General features: G+C 44.6%; 1 protein-coding gene across 2 annotated transcripts in view; it reads left to right on the forward strand.

The window, feature by feature from the left end:
* LOC138510294 (annexin A1-like) overlaps nt 1-20,983 on the forward strand; it is a 211,170-nt gene that overhangs the window by 92,592 nt on the left and 97,595 nt on the right. For both annotated transcript variants that reach the window (XM_069625825.1, XM_069625826.1), the window contains exon 6: nt 20,003-20,093. In XM_069625825.1, the coding sequence (XP_069481926.1) occupies nt 20,003-20,093 (91 nt within the window). The remainder of the gene's footprint in view (nt 1-20,002; nt 20,094-20,983) is intronic.

Genomic DNA, 20,983 nt, shown 5'->3' on the forward strand with positions numbered 1-20,983 from the left:
TTCCGTGCTGACCCTGTCTCCAGCTTTTCTCTTCATTTGTTACCTCACGTGTGTGTGTGTGTGTATTACTGCTAATTATATAATATGTTAGTTCATTTACCTTACCATCAGATTTTCTTGGGACTGGAATGACTATATAGGGTTTGGGTGCATTTGTGGGACTCATGCGTACATCATCAGGTGGATGCACTGCGATTGGACCATTTCCTGCACCAATAACAAATGCAGTTCTAATTGATAATGACAGAAAGACATTGATAATCACGATGCATATACATATAATTGTGCGGTATGAAAGGTGGCAGCATTTCCTTCCAGGGAAGCGGAGGCGCCCCTCTGCTGGTGGGATGACCAGGTTACTTTTCTGGGCCCCCATTTCAATCATCACAGAATGTCAATGTTTATTCTTTTTTCCCCAATTCACTTGTTCTCAAACAGTTTGTATCGTAAAGTGTCTGGTGCTTCACAAGTGTCCCCCCTCTTGTGGGTGACGATTGTCTCTTGATACAGGATTCAGTATCCCTGCTAGACTATGGAAAATAGGTTAGACTTACACTTAGATATGTCACTTTTACTGTATATATTCAAAATAGTTAAGTTCCCAGTCCACCCCCCGAATCTGCTTCAGTCCCGAGGACATGCTGGAACCTGTTCAATGTGAAAAAATAGAAAACATGGAAAAAATAAAAAAATCAAATCAAAATCAAAAATCAAATAATAATAGGTGGAGTTCTTGTCTCCGCTCCCTCGATCTGTCCACGGCGGAAGATGAAGTGCTTTGACTCTGTCTCCTGGACCTGGATCTGTCCCACGGCGGACCGTTTCACTGGAATCTCCTCATGTAGTCTCTCTGAAAGCTGGACAGCTCCACTTGCAGCATGATTCAGTGGACGAGCGTTCCCATCTGTACGACGTTAGCTGGATCTCTCATGAAAGTGAGGACGTGAACCTCTACAGGTCTCCCCACCATTTCCGGAAAGTCAGTGACTAGATGAAACAGGACATTGTGTGCCAGTCGGCTGTCCTCGGGCGACAGGGACATTTGTCTTGCTTTGTTGGATTCAAGATTATAAGCCCTCTTTTGATGTGCACAGTCCTTACACTTTCCTGCCACATGTATTGCGACCAAGTAGTGCAGCTTAGTCCACAGTTGCTTCAAATGTTCAGTGTTCGTTGGATCTCTAATGAATGTAAGAGTGTCTGTAGTTCTCCCGATAAGAGCTGGGCACTCTTCGATTATGCAAAAGAAAAGTGGATAAGTGAGTTCATCCATAATTGCCTGTGGTTGAAGCATTTGTGTCCTTATCACTGTATTCTGGCAATGCAATGAAGGCTTCCGCGATGACAGTGAGCAGTTGCCAAATTACTTTCTTGTTGGCAGGATCTTGGATGAAGTCTGTGACACTGGTGACTCTCCCTATAAGTGATGGATATGTCTCTACCACTAATTGGAAACAGGACAGCACATCCCTTGTGATATTTTTGCTGGGTAACACCATAAACGCTGCAAAGTGATGTCTTGCTCTTTGATGAGTCAGGATGCTGTGTTTAGCTCTTGGCAAAGTCTTTGATCACAATTTATTTGAGTCTTGTTTTCACCGATGTTTCAGTGTGTTTGATTTACAAGTTTGTGTCAACAACCGTGTTGTGGCTTAGATGCGCAATTGTCTTCTTCAACCTACAACTGAGATGCATAGAGTGTCCGTTATGTCCTTATCCCCTTTTTTGCTTAGAGGAACTGTCTAGTTTAAGCCACAACTTGCAGAGTTCTTTGTCTTGTCTTTGCTGCTCATGCGTCCTTCTTCCTCGTCATGGATCTCGTCTGAGGTTCTTCCCCGTTGTCTGTATTTTCTTCGCGGTGGGGTGCAGCTTGAGGGCTTCCTCCGATGCAGGGCTTAATGTCATTGAGAAAAATCCATGCTCTCCTGCCCTTCAATTTTACTGCTGATGGAGTGCAGTCTTCCATGATGAAAGGACCATTGAATCTCGGCCTGTCCCACCTTTTCCTCGTGTGGTTCATGATTAGGACTGCATCTCCAGGGAAAACGAGTGGAATACAAAGACCTTGAGCTGGGTTTGTTGCAGTGTCTTCTGCAATGCTTTGTGCTCTGCTGCACCCTTTTCATCGTCGCCGCAGTTGGTCTGAAATTACAGTAAGGCTGGATGTCATACAGTTCAGGTACTCTTATAACTCGGTTCCCATGACCTCTTGGGTTGGCTGGGCATCACAAGTAGCTCTATTACGTGGAGTAAATGGGGTATTCATTCTCCTTCCTGTGACTCATGCGACGTAAAATGATGGTCGGAGCCTGGTACGTTCCGAAGAGCATACAATGCCAGTGGAAGGCAGTGCAACCATCCCTTCTTTAGTGTAAGCTTCAACTTGGCTATCCTTTCCTTTAACAAGCCGTTGAGCCTGTCACAAATACCATTACCTTCCGGATGATACACCGATGAGAACGTGTGCTTTATACCAAGCAACAAGCTGATCTGCTCAAAAACTGTGTTAACAAAATGAGCCCCGATTTCTGACCTCATCAACTCGCATACCCCCATTTAGAGAACACTTCCCTCACCAGGAATTTGGCCACACGGGTAGAGTCTGGGTGTGTATATGGTCCTGCTTCTATTCACCTAGAGAATGGACACACCACTACAATTAAGTACCTTTACCCGTTACACACTTGGATCACGTCGACGTAGTCAATATGTAAGTGCTGAAATGGCCCATTTGGCCGGGGGAAGACTCCTCTCACTACTTTTAATGTGTGCCCAGCGGTGAATTGCTGGCAGATTATGCAGTTCACCATAAAGAATGCAACATGCTCTGCTAAATTTGGTATAAACCAGTCTTCCGCAAGCGTTGCTGCTAAATTGTCCTTTGTCATATGTATGGGGTAATGTAATTGCTCCAATGCTATTTTTAGTAGGGCTACAGGCATGACTGGTTTATCAGTGCTGTCTTGCTGCCACAATCCATCAGAGGGGTTTAAAGAACACCCTCAACGTTTCCAAAGGTTCTTTTCATCTTGAGCTGCCTCCCCTTGAAGTTCTATTAGTTTTGTCTGCCCCATATTACTATAGGCTTCTTGTGTGGTTCGTGCTACAATCATTCTTTCATGGGTGCACGCCACTTCCATTTCCATGATCGTCTCATTTTTGGATGCCATTCGCTTGGCTTCCATGTCTGCTGCGTGATTTCGGCACAACACAAAATCTGTCCTGTGAGTATGGGCAGCGCATTTCATGACCGCTATGCCCACTGGGAGCTGTAGTGCCTTAATGAGTCTGTCCAATAAGGCTGTGTGCTGCACTAGCATGCCATCCACTCTGAGGTAGCCCCTCCTTTTCCAGCACGCTAGGCCTGCGTGCACTGTAGATGTCACATAGGCGGAGTCACTGTACACCGTTACTGTAACGTTTACCTTAGAAACTCTGCGGGGACAGACTCCTGAGGTGAACTTAAACTCTTCTTGGTTAGCGTTGCTTTCTCACTTCTCAGATTTTTTCCTGAACAGTCATCTGAATCTAGAAAATAACAAGGAATTCTGATTGTAGAATGGTAGAATGACAGTAAGAGAGTTTACTTTATGTTACTTCTTAATCACTCTCTCTCTGTCACTTTCTTTACATTTTACTCTTTTATGGTGGGCTCTCCATCCTGCTTCTGCGCAGGGGCGCTTGTTCTGTAGAGTGGAGGTTGTAATGACCAGCAAGTGGGTTGGGGGAAGGAACCTTTCCCATGTAAGTACTGATGAAGGTGGGCAGAAAATGGAAGCTAAGAACTCCCCTGGAGCCTGAAGTACCTTGCACCCTCACCATAGACTGCTGACACTAAAATGGAATTATGGTCAATGACATGCACAAGAATTTCACTAATGCACAGGAAAACAGGTCTTTATGCAAGTACTCTCTCAACTCCTAAGAAACTCTAGTTAGAAAACCCTTGGCGTTACAATAGGAGAATTCTCTTCTAGAACCTTATGAACTTCCCTATGTTCCTAAACACACGGAGCCCAACGATATAAACAATTACAAGGAAGTAATCTATGATCCAAATCTGAGAACCCCACACTGTTCAGAGCACTGCAGTAGGACAAAGGCGTTCTCAAGGGAAATTCAGCATCAGCAACACACGCGGCACATCAAAAGAAATGCAAGGAAATGTGCGAGCGTTTAAACTTCAGTACAAACACACGCGGCACATCAGAAATGCAATGAAATGTGCGCGCATTTGAACTTCACTACTAACACACGCGGCACCTCATAAATGCAAGGAAATGTGCGTGCGTTTAACTTCACTATTTACACACGCGGCACATCATAAAAGAAAGGGAATGTGCGCGTGTTTAAACTTCACTGATAATACTTGCGATAAAATGAAACAGGAGGCAGAGTTGAAAAGGCATGGAACTCCCAGCAAGGTACGGGAGTATTCTCACAGGAATGGTGACAGGAATAAACAAAAGATTACAGGACCTAAATTTTGTAACCCTGCGGACTGCAAACTATGAATAAGCTATAAAAGGAAGGGAGCGGCAAAGACGGTGAATTCTGTGAGAAATGCTTCATGGAATTTTCTGTCAGAAGGCTGAACCGCGGTAAGCGTCCACTGCTACTGCAGAATGACGCGAAGCGTGGGATCACAAAGGGGAGGGGCTTACATACCGAACCAACAAAGACAACTAGACCCACACAGCATTCTTCAGGGAACAACCAGGCGGCCATGTTGGACTATGAGGAAGTGTTTAACTCTGGATAGCCTTAAAATGGTCCTTCCTACCCATGCTCCAAGAATGATATGCCACAGTCCAAGACACCTTGGGATTTAATTTAGGGGGACACCCAGTGATCATGACACTTACTTCCTGGTCTGCATGATTCTCAATGGCGATTATCAATGCCAATAACTCTGCAGCCGGTGCTGAATAATGAGATGGTATTCGTGAACTGACGAGTACTCAAAATTCTCCGTTTGCTATGTGTTTCATCACAGTTACGCCTGTGTGTCTGTGTCCGTCTTCTTGGTCGATTCTCGAAGAAACGTCAATGAAAATAATCTTTACTCCTGCTAGGGCATTTTCTTTCACCCTGGGGATTTCATCATAGAATTCCTCATAGTTTGGACAGTCAGGTATCAGTTCTGCTTCAGTGACTGGCTCTGCTATGAACGTAGCTGGATTTACTGTTTTACATCAAACTATTTTGATCGATGGATTAGACATAATCACCTCATAGGCAGAAGCTCTTTGCAATGTCAACGTACCCTTTGGTTTCTCTAAAATTGCAAATAAGGAGTGCTCGACGTATAAAGTCATGGAACATCCCATTACAATTTTTGTCGCCTTTTCTATGCTGAACGCTGCGGAAGCTAAGCTTTGTTCGAATGGGAACTGGCCTCTCATTACTGGATCTAGATTCCCACTGTAACTCACCAGGGGCTTGTACCCCAACGAGGTTCTCTGAGCGAGCACTGCCGTTATGACGCTGCCATCTGTGTGCGAGAACAGGTAGAATTCCTCTGCATAATTAGGAATTCCGAGAACTGGAGCCGTACAAATCGCTCTCTTAAGTTCTGTAAACCCCTTTTCCATTGTCTCAGTCCATTCAATCTTTTCCTTTGTCACCCGGGCCTCCTTTAGGGCCTGGAGCAAGGGCTTGGTATATGAGCTGTAATCGAAGACCCATGCTATAACATAATTGCACAGGCCTAAAAAGCTCTGCATTTGCTTTACCGTGAGCGGCTTTGCTGTATTCATGATAGTTTCAGCCCTTTCTGGGGTTACCTTTTTCCCCTCATGCGAAATTAACTGTCCTATGTACAGCACTTCCTGTTGACAATATTGTAGTGTTTCCTTGTCAACCTTATAGCCTTTCTCTGCCAGTATAGTCAGTAGCTGAACCAAATCACGCCTGCATTGTTCTTCTGTTGTGCTGCAGATTAGAATGTCATCCACATACTGCAAGACGATGCTTTCTACTGCAATATTGCTCAGGTCCATCGGGAGGACTATGTTAAAGATGGATGGGGACTCACAGTACCCCTGTTGCAACCTCGTGCTTTTCATACGCATTTGTCTGAATTGGAACGACGTCAGATCTTTTTCAAGTCAATCACCGTGAAATACTTTGCCTCGACCGGTATATTACATAAAATTGTAGATGGATTAGGGACTAGAGGGAACTCGGCTTCAACGATATCGTTTAATGCTCTTAAATCTTGGATTAGACGCCAAGACCCTCCCTTTGATTTCTTGACAGGATAAATCACTGTATTACAGTGTGACTCTGATGTCACTAGGATGCCCTGTTCCATCACGGTGGAAATGGTCTTCGCGATCCCTTCATCCACCTCCCTGGACATGGGATATTGCCTTGCTCTTGGTAAAGTTGCTCCTGGTTTCAGCTTAATTTTCACTTCTCCCACCCCCTTCAGGAGGCCTACGTCATAAGGTCCTGTAGTCCATACTGAGACAGGCACTTGGGCCATGTCATCATCAAAGTATTCAGGACGTACCAGTGCCAACATCATTCTCTGAGGCACTTCTCTTTTAATCACTTTTACCCAAAATACGAGACTAACTTCCACCCTTGTCTCCTCTGAGTCTGGTTATTCTTCAAACAGATCATCATCAGTGATGTCAGTCACTCGATACCCTTCTTCAATGGCGATAATCGCACACCATTGTCTGCCTTCGTCATTGTAGCCTTCAACTAGTGCTATCCTACCTCGCACTGCTGCCGCATGTATCATCAAGGGAAATATTTGTCCCTCCTCTTTATGCATTGGTATTCTCAGCCTGAATAGAAATTCATCAGGGGTTCTCCTGGCCTTGTCTGCAAGGCCTGGTAATCCTGCCATAAGTATACGTATGCCATATGCGAAAACCGTAAGCTCCAGCGGTATCGCTCTCATGGTTCTGTGTCCTGAATTGGCTCTGATCATATCGCACACGTTTGAATAATGCATTCCCGGAGTAGAGCATACTATGCCCTCCTCTGTAAACGAGATGGTCATATTCAATTTTGTCATTAAATCGAAAACCCAAAATGTTTACTGGGGTCTGATTCAAATACAACAAAGGTACATTCATTTTGCATTCCCCTATGGAGACTGGGAGTGCGTCTGTAAAAGGAACTCAACTTTGAGCTCCTGTAAACCTCTGAGTATCTATAGCCTGGCCGGACAAGGAAAACTTGCCTTCTCGTATGCAAGAGTGTGTTGCCCCCGTGTCAACTAAGAAGGAATATTCTTTACCCCCTATGGCGACATTCACCCTAGGTTCCCTATTAGGGTCTGGTGTCACCGATAGGATAGAACACATCAGGGTTCCCAGTGAGATGTCCTAGTTCATATATAAGTTGGGTGCACTGTACACTTGTGGATTATCTCCATTTCCAGGTTTGCCTCCCCTTCCAGAGTTTGTGCCCTGAGACATTTGCGGTGCTGCCTGTTGGGATTGCCCTTGCAGCAAGTTCCCCATGCTCGGGGGTTGAACCCCCTGCTGCATGCCTGGTGCTTGCTTCTGCACTGTGTGATTCTGTGCACCACCCTGTTGGTAGATTGCAGGCGGATTCACCGTGCCTGGTCCCATTCCTTGGCTATTTTGCCACGCGCCTAGGCTTCTGCATGAGCGCGCCAGATGCCCCGTCATTCCACACAGCCAGCACACCGGCGGTGGTTGGGCTATTTGTCCATTCGCCCTATCTGTGTTGCCCATTTGCACGTTTTGAAACCCTCCTTGATCCCCTTGGAAACCTCACTGATTACTCTGCCATCCTCTTCTTCTAAATCCCCTTCCCCTCGGGTACAATCCTACGTTACCGTGGTTGTTCTGTTGTGGGTTAGTCACCTGTTCTAGGTTCTGTTCAGCTGGGCTAGTCAGCATGGCTCCTTCCAGAGCATACTTTGATAATTTCTTCTGCACTAGCTTTGCTTCCTCACCTCTCCGCATTGCCTCCTTTTTCCAATTCTTTTCTTGCAACAATCTACAGTAATGTGCAATGGTTAGCTGTATTTCAGCCCAAGGTTTGGCCTCAACTCCGACCAATTTCTTGAGTTGTTTCTGCACTGGTTCTGGCAATCCTTGGCATAAAATGTGGTAAAACACAGGTATGGATTTTGTCCAAGATTCATGCGTTTCAAGCACCCACACGTCTTGGAAATTCTGGATATAAATTAACGGATCTTCTGACTCCTTCATTTTGCGAGTCATTATAGCTCCCATATCGGAAGTGTCTGGGTAAAGCACTCATAGCGCTTTCCATACTCCTGCTTTACAATTGTTGAATGGTACTCAGTCATGAGCAGTGTTAATTATGGTAACACCAGGTTACCCAGCTCGTGCCCACACATCGTCTGCTCTCTCACTGAGTATGGCAATCAGGAGACCTTTAATGTCCCCTATAGCTAACGTGACACCCCCTGTCATTTTTTCTAACTTGTGTATCCACTTCCCGGCTCCCGATGTCAGCATTGGAAGCTTATTCTTCAGGTTTTCTCGATCCATGTGTGGCCATGGAATATATTGCAGCCTTGCTCCCCCCTTTTCTAGCAGCGGAAATTGGAATGCGCAGCCTTCTTCTCCTTTCCCATAGTTCTTCTGTCTATCGCTGGTGTAACATTCCTGCATCGCCGTCTGCCTAGCAACGTCCTCAACCTGTCCACATAGGCGGGTGCTGACACCACCCTCTGACCATGGGGTGTTCCTTCATGCCTGTCAGGTTGCGCAGCAGACTCTGATGTCCGCGGTTCGGACTCGCTAGCGTCTGACCATCGTACCCCTTTGTCCCTTGGGAGCCGCTTTTCGCACCGTCTCCCGTCTTCATTTGTCTCACGCTCCGTCTCCTCTCGGCAGTCGGACAGTGATTGTTCCCAATTCACGCAACTCCTTGTGTCATCCTTGTTCTTACTGATTTCTAGCCTTTCCAGGGACAGTCTCCTGCTCCCACTACTACGGGTAACATCCTCAGTGTCATACAGCTAAGTGCTTTCCAAGCGCTCGTCTTCCCTTTCCCCTTGGGATACTCGTTCCAACCCCATTTCATCATATATTTTATCAATCGTTTCCCCGATGCTTCTGGTGGCGAAGTCCTCCTCAATAATTGTCCCATTATTGCCTGTTACCGAATCGTACGCAGGGAAAAATTCTTCAATGTCTTCCCATTCTACCACAGTATTGGGTATCTTAACTTCCCGCCCCAGATATTCGAGATCACGTGCCCTCTGTTTATGCTTACATTCAATATCATCATTGAATTCTTTGCACTTCCTCGCCTCTTCTCTGCCCTTATCTTATTCCCTTCTCCTTTCATTTCTATGTTCATTTGCCTTTCTAACTTCCTCATCTTCTCGTCTCTTTATTCTTCTTTCATGTACTCTTTGCTCTTCTTCCAACCTTTGCAGGTTCTGCCTGTACTTGTCATAGGCTGCGCTCAGCTTGCGACTGAGCGGCTTTCCTTGCTCTACGTGATATAGCTGTTCTCGCCTTAGCCTATCTTTCCTCTTTATTCTTTCGTCCCTTACTTCCTTTTCCTTCTCTTTCTCCCTTCTCTGTGCCTCATCAGACCTCTCTCTCGGTCTCATATCATCACTTCCTTTACCATCAAGTTTCAACAATATCTGTCCTCCCATCCATTTGTCTTTTGTGAATGCTATCTCATCAGTTCTGTCTTCACTTCCTTTTCATTTTGTTCCCTCTCTCTCCTTATCGAGAGGTGCACTTGTCTGTGCCTGATCCTTCCTCTCATCATTGTGTCTCTCCTTGTCCTTCGGGACTGCGGAGGTGAGATTCTTATCCTGATCCTTCCCTTTATTTTCGTCACTACTGTACGTAGGTGACTCATATGCGGGGTTGCTGTACCCCGCAGCTGCTTTGAGCTCTCTTAATGGGTAGAGTCCCTCTGACTTACTTCCCTCGGTTTCTGTTTCAGGCAGGGCAGGTGACGCGGTAGGCAGCTCACCTCCCTCCGTGCATACATTTAATATCCAGTTTGGCGGTGGCTCTTCATCCTTCAACTGTTCGAACATTTTCCAAAGTTCTAGAACTGCAAGGCGTTTCTCTAGTTTCTTGCCTGTATATGTGGCATGCAAGTAAGTCGTCATATGTTGCAAGACGTCTTTAGATAAGGACCCGTTCTGTGGCCACAGCATGAACATTGTATGGGCGGTACCCTTAACCCACTCTGTACTGTATTTCTTAAGCTTGGGTGCATGTTTAGGCAATTGTTTACATAAGTGTGCTAGCAGAGTATTATCTTCCATGCTTAAATCTGTTCTAGCAATACTTTCATGCAACTTCACCATACCCACAATATGAGCAAGCACCAAATATCGCAAGCTCCAATCCAATCTTTTCCCGCTAAATTTTATATCACCAATTTACTTCAAAAACTTCAATTCATGTGCGACTCCCTCTCAGCTATAGAATTGTGTAAAAACCCTATTTGATTTCAACCAGTACAAGACAAAATTTCTTACATGTGACATACAACATAACAGGTACAACAGACATTTGATGGACTAGACAGACACCAGCTGGACACAAATATCTCTGCCTTCTAATTAATACCCCGACATGGGGTCTAAAGGAACTCCTTTGACGACGTCTTTAAACGTGGTCGTAGCCTAATCTTTTCCTATTATGTGGGACTATGAGTTCACGTTTCTTCTGACCGCTATATTAAAGGGCAGGAACCAGGCGTATCCTTTACCTCGGGTGTCCTCCCCGGTATCCTCTCTCTTTATCTCGGGTGTCCTCCCTGGTATCCTCGCTCTTTATCTCGGGGGTCCTCCCTGGTATCCTCTCTCTTTATTTCGGGTGTCCTTCCCGTTACCCTCTCTCTTTATTTATTCAGTTATTCTCGAGTCATTATCCCCCTATACATATATATATATACATTCTTCTCTACTTCTGATTATTTTGTTTTCTCCACCTCCCTCCATTACCTTTCCTTACTTGTTCTATTGCTCAAGGACATTTGCTAAAGCATCAATTTTCATTTCACTCACCGTTCGCATCGTTCCTCTCTGTGTCTTCGGGATCACCGCCTTCGTTACCGCCTTCTTTTGGTCTTTCGTCTTATTCACTGCCTGTAGGAATGGAAGGGTTTATGTTTTTAAAACAGGTGCCTTCAACCCACTGCAGTTTTTTTTTTTGGACAGCACTACGCTACCATTGTCCACAGGAAGCTTCACAGTCTACTCTGCCAAAATGGCGAAGGACTCGTGATATTGCCGAAGACTTAGAGTTACTTCATGTTGACGGCCAATAGGTGTCTTATCAATAATCAAAATTCAGTAGTTGATGGTCACAACCATCCTCTGCTACCATACTGGAGGGCGGAGCGACCTCTGAATGGGCCCAGGAGATTCAGAGCTCACCCTCCGGCACCTTAAGTCGAGATAGCTGCACCTTGAGGAGGATGGGGTGCAGGATTCTCTTACTCCAACACCACTCAATAAGGACAAGTCAATGGTTTGGCAAAGGGAAGTCCGTTTAATGACAAGTACAAAAAAAGGGGAAACAAATGGAAATCATCAGAGCTGCGATCGCCTGTCTCGCTTCAACTTCCAAATTCTTCATGCAAACAGTAACTTTTATAGCAAATTCTCATCCTCATTGATGTGTAAAGCCCATAGGTTTGACATGCACTTCTATTGGTTGGAAAAGGTAACTTAAGTATAGGTACTATATCTGTATATGGTAACAGAGTGTGGGGATTGGATAACTCTTATCGGGTGGGCGTCTTTGCCCATCCCTCTACATCACTCGCGATAGACGTCACTAAAAGTACAATGTCTCATTGGTTCTACTAGCTATAGGACCCTAGATTATTTGGTCCATTGTGATTGGGTGGGTTACACCCCTAGGCATAAATCTTCACTTTAATTAGCAGCATGCAGAATGGTCGCCCAGGAATGGGATGGCCCAAGATTCACCCTGCCCCCTTCCATCAATCACTATCCTCAGGCCCATGTGTCAATTAGTTGGCAGAGAATGGCCTCGAAACTGTAGCTTCTTGTCGGGGAAAGTTACAGCAAACCTCTTCCGCTTTTGAGTGACATCAGACGTTGGTACCTCTTCGCGCTTGGCTGGTCACGTGTCCGTATACTGCGAAGCTGCTTCATTTTCCATCTATTTGCATATTTGATTCTTCGTTCAGCCTTGCCACCTGCCTGGGTCTCCTTATCTCGACCTTCATGGGGCAGGCTTCAATGCTCTTAGGTTTCAATTCTTCAGAGTTGCTGCTCTCCTCCCTTCCTTGGGTTGACCTCGAATTCCTAGCCATGAGCTGCTTTTTGATAAGTTTTGATTCCGCTCTTTCGTCTGACTTTGTGCTGGTACATGAATCCTGGCCTTTTAGGCCCCCTACCATCCTGGGCTTAATTCTGTTTTCGTAAAATGGAGTCACACTTGTATAATGTGCTTCTTGAGGTAGACATATATACGTATATAGTTGGCGCTTGCCGCTCTATTCTTCTACTAAGCATTGCAAGCAGTACCATTTCCTTCGCTTCTTGCGTTCCAAGCCTATTTACAAGCATTTGGCCGTTACACATTTCCATCCTGCTTTCAATGGTTATGTTTCTTTAAAGTTCAGCATTGTTTCTTCTTCTATGTCCATTATATCATGATTCACAACATTTCAGCTTTGTTTTATCTCCTTTTTGCTTGTCATTTCTTTCATCTGACCGTCTGTCCGGCCCATTGTGTCGTCACCATTTGCCTCCAATAAGAGCCCTTTGGGTCTCTTCAGGGACAGTTTGTAAGTGGTCTTCATTTCGCGTCAGCTGCTGGTATGGTTGTCTTAATGGGTACCTTGCAGTCCATGGTTGTCTGGTTATTGGCGCTTCAATAGGTATACAAGTCCTTCTGATGGGTACTGGACAGAGCCCCACTGTGGCTCTCTGTTGGTTCATATGCTCCTTATACGTCACGTATCTTGGCGAGTATGCTTCTGGTGTCTCGAAATGGGTGGCTGGAGTGCAGGTCATATTTGGGACCTCCTCTACAGTGTAATACACTGAGATGGAGTTCAAGATACGGGGAAGTGAGTAGCACTCGGATGGATTCCCGGGTTGGGAGGTGTGATGCACCTGGATGGACCAAGATGGATAAAAAGTGTGCAAAAGTGTGCTTGGGTGAATTTGGGGGTGCGAGATGTGACACATTTGGATGGAGTTTTGAGGAGGGAGGGGATATGTAAAACACTGATATTGATTGCCAGGTTGGGGGGAGTGATCCACCAGGGAGAACTCCTGGGTGGGTGTGGCGCATCAGGATCAATGCCTAGGGTGGGAAATGTGGAGAAGTTGGGTAGATTTAAGGATTGGAAGTTGTGAATCACTTGAATGGGTTTCAAGGACCTTCATCAACAATTGTTAATAACAAATGTACTCCTCTCCATACACCTCGCAAACTCTGAACTTGACACTGCCAGACCTCTTCTTCACCGCAACCCACACCTACTTCACAACACCACACCAACAAAACAAATCACACATAACCTTGCACAACAGCACATGACGGCCAACTTCCTGAAAAACGCAGCTATGCTCAGTGAAAGGTATCTCTGAACTGAAGCTGCCAAGAGCACATCACCTCCCTTGTGCTCTTTTTCCACTCCATCCTACTAACCACTCTCCCTCCTTGCATTACAGATCTGGGTGAGCACCTGGAGACCACGCAAGTTGCATCTCTGTGCGATATAAAAACCTTTGACAATACCATTAACATCAACAGACAAAACAATTGTTTCATTTTTGCCATGTCCTATGGAAATGGAAGAAACTTCATATTTAATTTACAGGGACAATTCTTGGTTAACTGTCTTGAGGTTAATTTCCATCTATATTTACAAAGTAGTTTGGATTGGAACCCACTACCACGTCTTTTTGTTCTGTGCATCTCTGTTTAACTGACCATCTCACCATAGGAATGGTATTGTATTGGTATTTCCCTGCTGTGTGCACTACCCTTTAGCTCATTTTTCTTAATATGTAGTCCTATGAGACATGATGTACCCATTTTCACAACTGAGGTGCTCACGTGCCATCTAAAAGACTCAAATGTGGCCTAAAACGTATTTCCCAACCTCTGGTTCTGTCCAATAGGATAGCATCACGATTTAGACTTGTTAAATCATTTCAAGTAACATTGGTACTTTGTTCACACATTTTATACAGTAGCTGTTACTAGACAGATTTGAACGGTGATGATTTAATGTGTCCTTTCTTGTCCATAGGCTTCACAAGTTGTAATGTAGATAATGCTTAAAAAATGTTTAGATCCATTTAATGTTCACTGGGTTTACAGTCATTCCACCGACAGCCAAAGCATTTAATGCAATACCATCTAATAAAAAACATATAAAAAAAGCCTCTAATGCATTTTCTTTTCATTTTTATTTTAATGGAGGTCCCCCCTCGAACTCCCTTTTTATTAACCTTTAAAACCCATTTTTATTAAACTAAACCCTTTACCATCTAAACAAATGCATTAGATACTTTATTTAGATGTTTTTATTTTAGATGGTTTGGCTGTCGATGCTTTGGTTGTCGATGCAATGACCGGATACCGTTCACTGTTCTGGGCCTACGCAATCATAAACATGTTAAATAATGTTTTACTTTTCAGCTTCTGTTTACCCACATTGAAGATAATAACAAAAAAAAAATCCACTATCCTTAGTGTTAAGGAACTGTGGAGCCTGTGCCTACTCTTGGACAAAGGCTATTTTAGACTTAGAATATATTTACTTCAATACATTTGAAGTAACTGCACACATAAGAGAGTTTACCTCAGAGGGCCCGCCCACTCATCAAAAGTAGTGCAATCCCACCAATGAGGAGCCAGTGAGATCACTCATCTCTCACGTGATTCACCTCACATCTATGTGAAACAATGTACTACATTTTATCTAGCCTCACACACCTCTGAAAGGGGAAGGAGAACTCTAAGGACCACAGATTTCTCTCAGCTCAGTCGTCTAGGCACACAGCCCGGGGAGGGTAGCTCAGTGGCAACGTGCTCGCCTTGGCAGCTAGATGACATGGAGCAACACAGGTTCGATCCCTGGGCCCACGCTCAGAAAACTCTGGGTATTAAGCGCCTTATAAATAACCTATCATATCATATCATTCCCAGAGGCAATCAATGGCAGTACCTATATCACTCTGGACAGCATGGGTGGGTCAGGCAATCTCACTTTGCCCTAGACCACTGGAATAGCTATACCTTGTGGGGGATATGGATAAGGAGAACATGCCAAGTTAAGTTAAAGGCTACACATTATCCTGCCTACGGTTATGCTAAGTTCATGGCTGAATACACACAGAATGACAGCAAATAATGGAACTCAATGAAGCCGGATTTGTGTTCCGACTAGTGAAAATGTATACATTAGTCCCCACCTCTGGCGTCTGCACTGTGGCGAGGTTACACCTTGTAGAATGTGGACTGTCCCAAGAAATCTAGAGTGACTTCAAAGAAATGTTTCAGTGTTTACTTAGAGTTATGCATACAATATAGAGTGTCTTGATGTCTCTTAACTCAAACACTACAAGTATCAAAATAACAGTGGGTAAACTAAATGCTAACTGTGTCAGCATGATAAATCATTTCTAAGTAATTTAATGAAAAATCCTTGAAATGTCTCCATAAAGTGAGGATTCAGGCCCCATGGTTAATAACTAAAAGAGTTTATTCACTGTAAAGTCCATTATTCTAACAGTGCAACAATACACCCCATACATTGGAACCCAAAATACCCTAAGTTAAACAAAAGGTTCTCCACTGTCCAAACCAGAGTATCTTACACAAGTTGCTGAAGGAGGACATCCCTTCTCCACCTGCTGTACCTCTGGCTCTCTCCTGTTTCTCCGAATAATCTATTGCTGTGGTTCCATGGCTCTTGGGCAGAGTGGTAATTTGGGAGGCGTCCCGGAACTTTCCCTTCTAAGTCACTTTCTCTGCATCTGTTCAGGGTCTGGCTCAATGGGAGGTCTAGCTGGCCCTGGTGCGGTTTGATGGAGAAGCATGGACCTGCTCCTAACAACCCCTTTTTATTTTGTTATGCTACTTGCCAGGGCTGTATTTCCACCCTGCCCTCCACCTTGACTCTCATTCCTGAACCCTTGCATAGTGTAGCAGTCTGGATCCTCCTCTCACTACTAGTATCTCGCCTAGAACAATCAGGTTCTTCAAACCTCACTCTTCTGGGCCCTGTCTTTCTCTCTTGTGTTTTTAGGATACATTTCACCCCCACTCTCGCTACTGTTCTTAATTTCCTGGTCCCGAGTTTTTATAGCCAACATATCCTGGTCTTCATGTACCACCAAACCTCTTCCTCTGGATGGGCTCTCTCCATAAAACTCTCTGCTGTAATATCCTTTCTCCCAACCAACTCCTTCAACTTCATGCTGCCTTTCTTGGTTGTTTCCCCACCATTCCATCTATACGGTGTGATCTTACCCTCTTCTGCATCTCCTTCTTCCGACAAGGTATCCCTCACTTCCTTCTTCAAGGTGGCACCCTCTCTTCACAAGCTGATTCTTCCCTTCGCTCACCACAATCATATGCTTTCATTTGTTTCTGTACACCTCTGACTCACTTTCTGTTCTCTTAACCTTCCAATATGGTATTCCTTAAGTCTCCCTGCAATTTGGAACCCTGGTCACTCCGAATTAATTTCCTCTGTTTCCTTTTTGTTTTCGATCTTCTTTGAGTTCTACCCTCTTATTATTTCCCAGGAGTTATCCCTGCATTCCCTCATCAAGGTGGTACCTTTCGCACTCTGCTCCCAGCCCAGTCGATCTTTTTTCCTTTTTCTGACTCTTTCAAAGCTCGACGTTGTACCATGTTCCCCTCTATGACTCCTATGGCACTGCTTGCTTTCCTCACCAGGCTGGTGCCTCACCCCTTGATAACTTTGTCCCTAAAGAAACAATGTCCTCTCTATTCTCCCAAGCTTCTCTAGTCTTACCTCTCATTAGGGCATCCTCCCTGCAGTGCTTTGCAATTGCTCTTTGAAGTAGACAATCTCTTCTGCAGGCTTCCCAGGTCTGCGACTCCCCTCTGGTCTTCCTGTTCTCTGCCAGGTCTAGTGACTTGGTGTTTCCCTGGATTTGCACTCCTCGCAGCTCTCTCCGGACTGACCATCGGCTCCCAAGTCTCCCGACATGGTGTCTGCCAGGATCTGCCTTTCTCCAGATTCTTCAAAAGACTGATCTAGGCTTGAGACCTCCCTCCTTGAAATACCTGTTTGCCCAGCAAAGGCTGCTTAGGCTAGCAGCCTTTCATCTGGTATTTGATCCCCCTTTGGGTTGGGCTCCAAGAGAATACCTTGGACCTGGGCATATTATACTCGAATAGAGCCATGTGTTACTTATCAGGTGGGATGTCTAGGGCTGGCCAGAAGCTTTAAAAAGGCCAGCCACCATTTTGGATTTCAAACTGGTCTCTGTGGCACTTATGCTTTCACACCCATCCTCTGAAGCTGTCTGGCCCCCTCTGCAATTCTAGCATGTGTTTCTTTTAATCTGTAAACCCTTCTTTAATCCTGGGGAGGCATTTGTTCACCTTGGTTCCTTTGCCAATGGTTTGGGATTCAATGCTCGATACATTTTACTTGCATTTCTGTTTGTGCTTCATCCCTCGGCAGAGTGGAAACTGGATAGAATATGCTTTCACAATAGTTTTTCCTTAGCAGAGCTGTGTGTATCTATTTTATTCATACAATTGACAGTCACGTGATCAGATTTGCAGACTGATTTTCCTTGGTAGACCTGCTGGTGAATGCAATGTAACAGACACCTTGGGCCTCATTACAAGTCAGGCGGTAAGAGGTTAACAGCGCCGCTAAAGGTGCCGGCGCCGTCAACCCCGTACCGCCTGATTGCGACGTCCCCTCGCGGGACCCGGTCTGCATGTCTGGTTTTACCAGACGTGCAGAGCGGGTCCCGCGAGGGGAAGAGGTAGCAAACAACGGGCCGCTCGTAATCGGCCTGTTGTTTGCTCCCTCTCCCATTCAGCCCTTGGGGGCTGAAATGGGAATGGGGAAGGCCCGGGTCCGGGTTCCCAGAGGGAGGAATTACCGGGCCCTCTGAACTCGGAATAGCCCGGTAATTCCTCATTCTGGAAACGCGGATCCCAGACCCGATTTTGGCGTCAGCCATGCCGCCAATAGCGGCATGGCTACCAGCAAAATCGTAATGAGGCCCCTTGTGTGTATTTCTGTGAAGGTTTCCCCTAAGTCTGTTACAGGGGCTCTCTCTTTTTTCTATGTCCCGGGAATGGTTCTGCATGTTGGTGGTCTATGTCTCTTTAAAACATGCACGCTTTTCTTCAAAGTGTGTTTTTGGCCCTTTGGACCCTGGGGCTCCCAGTGGGGTTATCTACTGGTGCATCATGAGAGGCACCTGCCTTCTGAAGTGCAACCTCATTGCAGTACTGCAAACAGGACACGTCCCTGTGTTCCTGGGATGCATTCTTATCTGAGCACATGTGTGTTTCAAGGGTGGTCACTGTTCATACTTTCAGAAAGTACTGTTCAATTATCAGTGGTGGGCAACACTTTATGCACCTGCTGACTCAGCCTACAAAGACAATACACTCTAGGATAGATACAGTAACCAATATATATGTTTGCATTTGTCTTATTTGACCATATAGCATGCAGTTTTGCACAGTTCATCCAAATAAATACTCTGGGTCCCATTGCACAAAAGGGCACTGATGGACGTGATCTCGGGAGGATAGCTCAGGGGCAACATGCTCGCCTTGGAAGCAAGTCGATCCCCGGGTCCGTACTTAGAAACCTCTGGGTATTAGCGCGTTATACATAACCTATCATATCATATCATATCATATCATATCATTTAACTCAAAAGGAAACATTGCTATGCACCAGCCACGACACTTGGGTGCTGCATCTAATTATTCAGCAAATGCCCAAACCGGATACTACCAATTAAGGTCTGCTGATGCGACTTTTCTGCCCCCAGATTTTCAGTGGAAGCCTGTGTCCCCTTAAAGGCTAGGACCCTTGAATGAGTGAGCCAAAGCTTTTTAGAGGACATAAGCTTCTGCTGAAAATCTGGGGGCAGACAAGTCCTGTCACCACTGCCTATATTTACGACTGTAGGGAGGGGGCTTTAGGACCCTCCTTGCCTCACACAGGACAGAGCAGAGGTGCTGAATATATATAACCTTTTGGGGCATGTACATCATGAAGCACTGCTGCATATTTATTTACTTATTTTTGCAATGTATATAGCGCACCCAACCCAGGGGCATCTGGGCGCTGTACTTACAGCAATGGTTATGCATAGGTGCACGTTGCCTCATTACGATGTTAGTCATGGGTACAGTTGGTTGCAGAGTTACAGTTACAAGGTAGCAGGTTACACAGTTATCCAAGTGGAAGTTATCTGGGAACAATGGGAGAAAATGCACTTGTGGTTACAAAGTGAGATTATCTAGGAGGAGAATAATGTACGCTGTTCAAAAGTTAGGGTTGGCTTGAGGGTGATGTTTGTGTTGCTCTCTGGCGGGTGGTTCAAGGAGGCTTTGTTTTGTGTACCCATGTTGTTTTTCTTCTGAATGCATTTCCATGAGGAAGGAAGGCATCCAGATGAGGAGCTTGCCTATCTCATTGTGCTGATAAAAGATGCCTATTGGTGCTTTCAGTATGCTTCTCGAATTCCGAAATGTGCTACTCATGCCAAAAGGGTTGCAATAAGGACAGAATGCTGTGATATTTACTTGTATGTGACTTAGTACGTGCTACATATTTTTTTTAACTAGTCCAGGTTTTGCAAAAAGCAAACACGCATTGTCATTTCAATGTGTCAACATCAAAACTATCATAACAACACAAACAAACACGCACATTCACACATGCGCACACACACGAACAGAGCGCAAACGCACTATGCGCACGTTAGGTTGATATACTATTGTATGCACGTGGATAAATCTTCATCTCATTTGATCTCCAGGGTTTAGGAACAGACGAACAAGCTTTGATTGACATTATTGTGCCAAAGACCAATAGAGAAATGAAACAAATTAACGCAGTTTACAAGGAAGGTAAGGTTTTGTTTACATTTTTGTAAATGGTCTGAATATAAATAATAAACTAATCGGAATGTGAATGTATTTGTTATAAAATAGAATAGACGTTGTTACAGAAAAGGTACATGCATGATACAATAACCTTTACCATTGTTTGAGGTCATGCATGCTTATAAACCTATGTGCATTTGAGAAAACAGTCACGCAATAAGGTCCATCTGATAATAGTGGAACTTCAGTGATTGCTAGAGAGACATAATACAGTGACATGTTGCTTTTCTGTGAGTGGTGCTACAGTCCAGAGAGGGAAATTGCAGAAGATGGTAATACACATGTTCCACCTGTCACATGGGTTCATTCATTTCTTTTAATGTATAATTTTTGTGTTCTTAGATTGACCACATATTGAAAAAAAGACAACACTCATGTTCATTCTTGGAATACAGCTTGTTGCTAGGGGTTTGCAATTAGCAGATTTAGTATTCAGCAGAATAACAAATAGTTTTTTGAAGTATTCAGCTGAAGCCATTTTTTTTTTTTTAATTTAACAAAGCATGTTTTTAAATACCCTTAAAAATACATATATATATATATATATATATATATATATATATATATATATATATATATATGTATATATATCATGTTTACATTTGTTCCCATTGTGAAAACCCAGAGGGTGTTTCACAACCTAGTCCCTGGGATCCTGTACTTAGGTAGTCAGTGAAAGGCCATAGCTCTTTAAATAGCTCTTTAAATCTGAATCTGATCCTGGGGGTGGACAAGTGAGGGAGGATCACCTGGTTAGGGGGTCCTCTGGGAGTGGGGGAGAAACACCTGATGGCGCGACATGCTATCCCCCTATTTTCATAACCCATCTAACCCCTATCCTTGCTTACTTTATG

This window comes from Ambystoma mexicanum, chromosome 6p (genome assembly GCF_040938575.1).
Source record: "Ambystoma mexicanum isolate Mex_15411 chromosome 6p, UKY_AmexF1_1, whole genome shotgun sequence".
Classification (NCBI taxonomy): Eukaryota; Metazoa; Chordata; class Amphibia; order Caudata; family Ambystomatidae; genus Ambystoma; species Ambystoma mexicanum.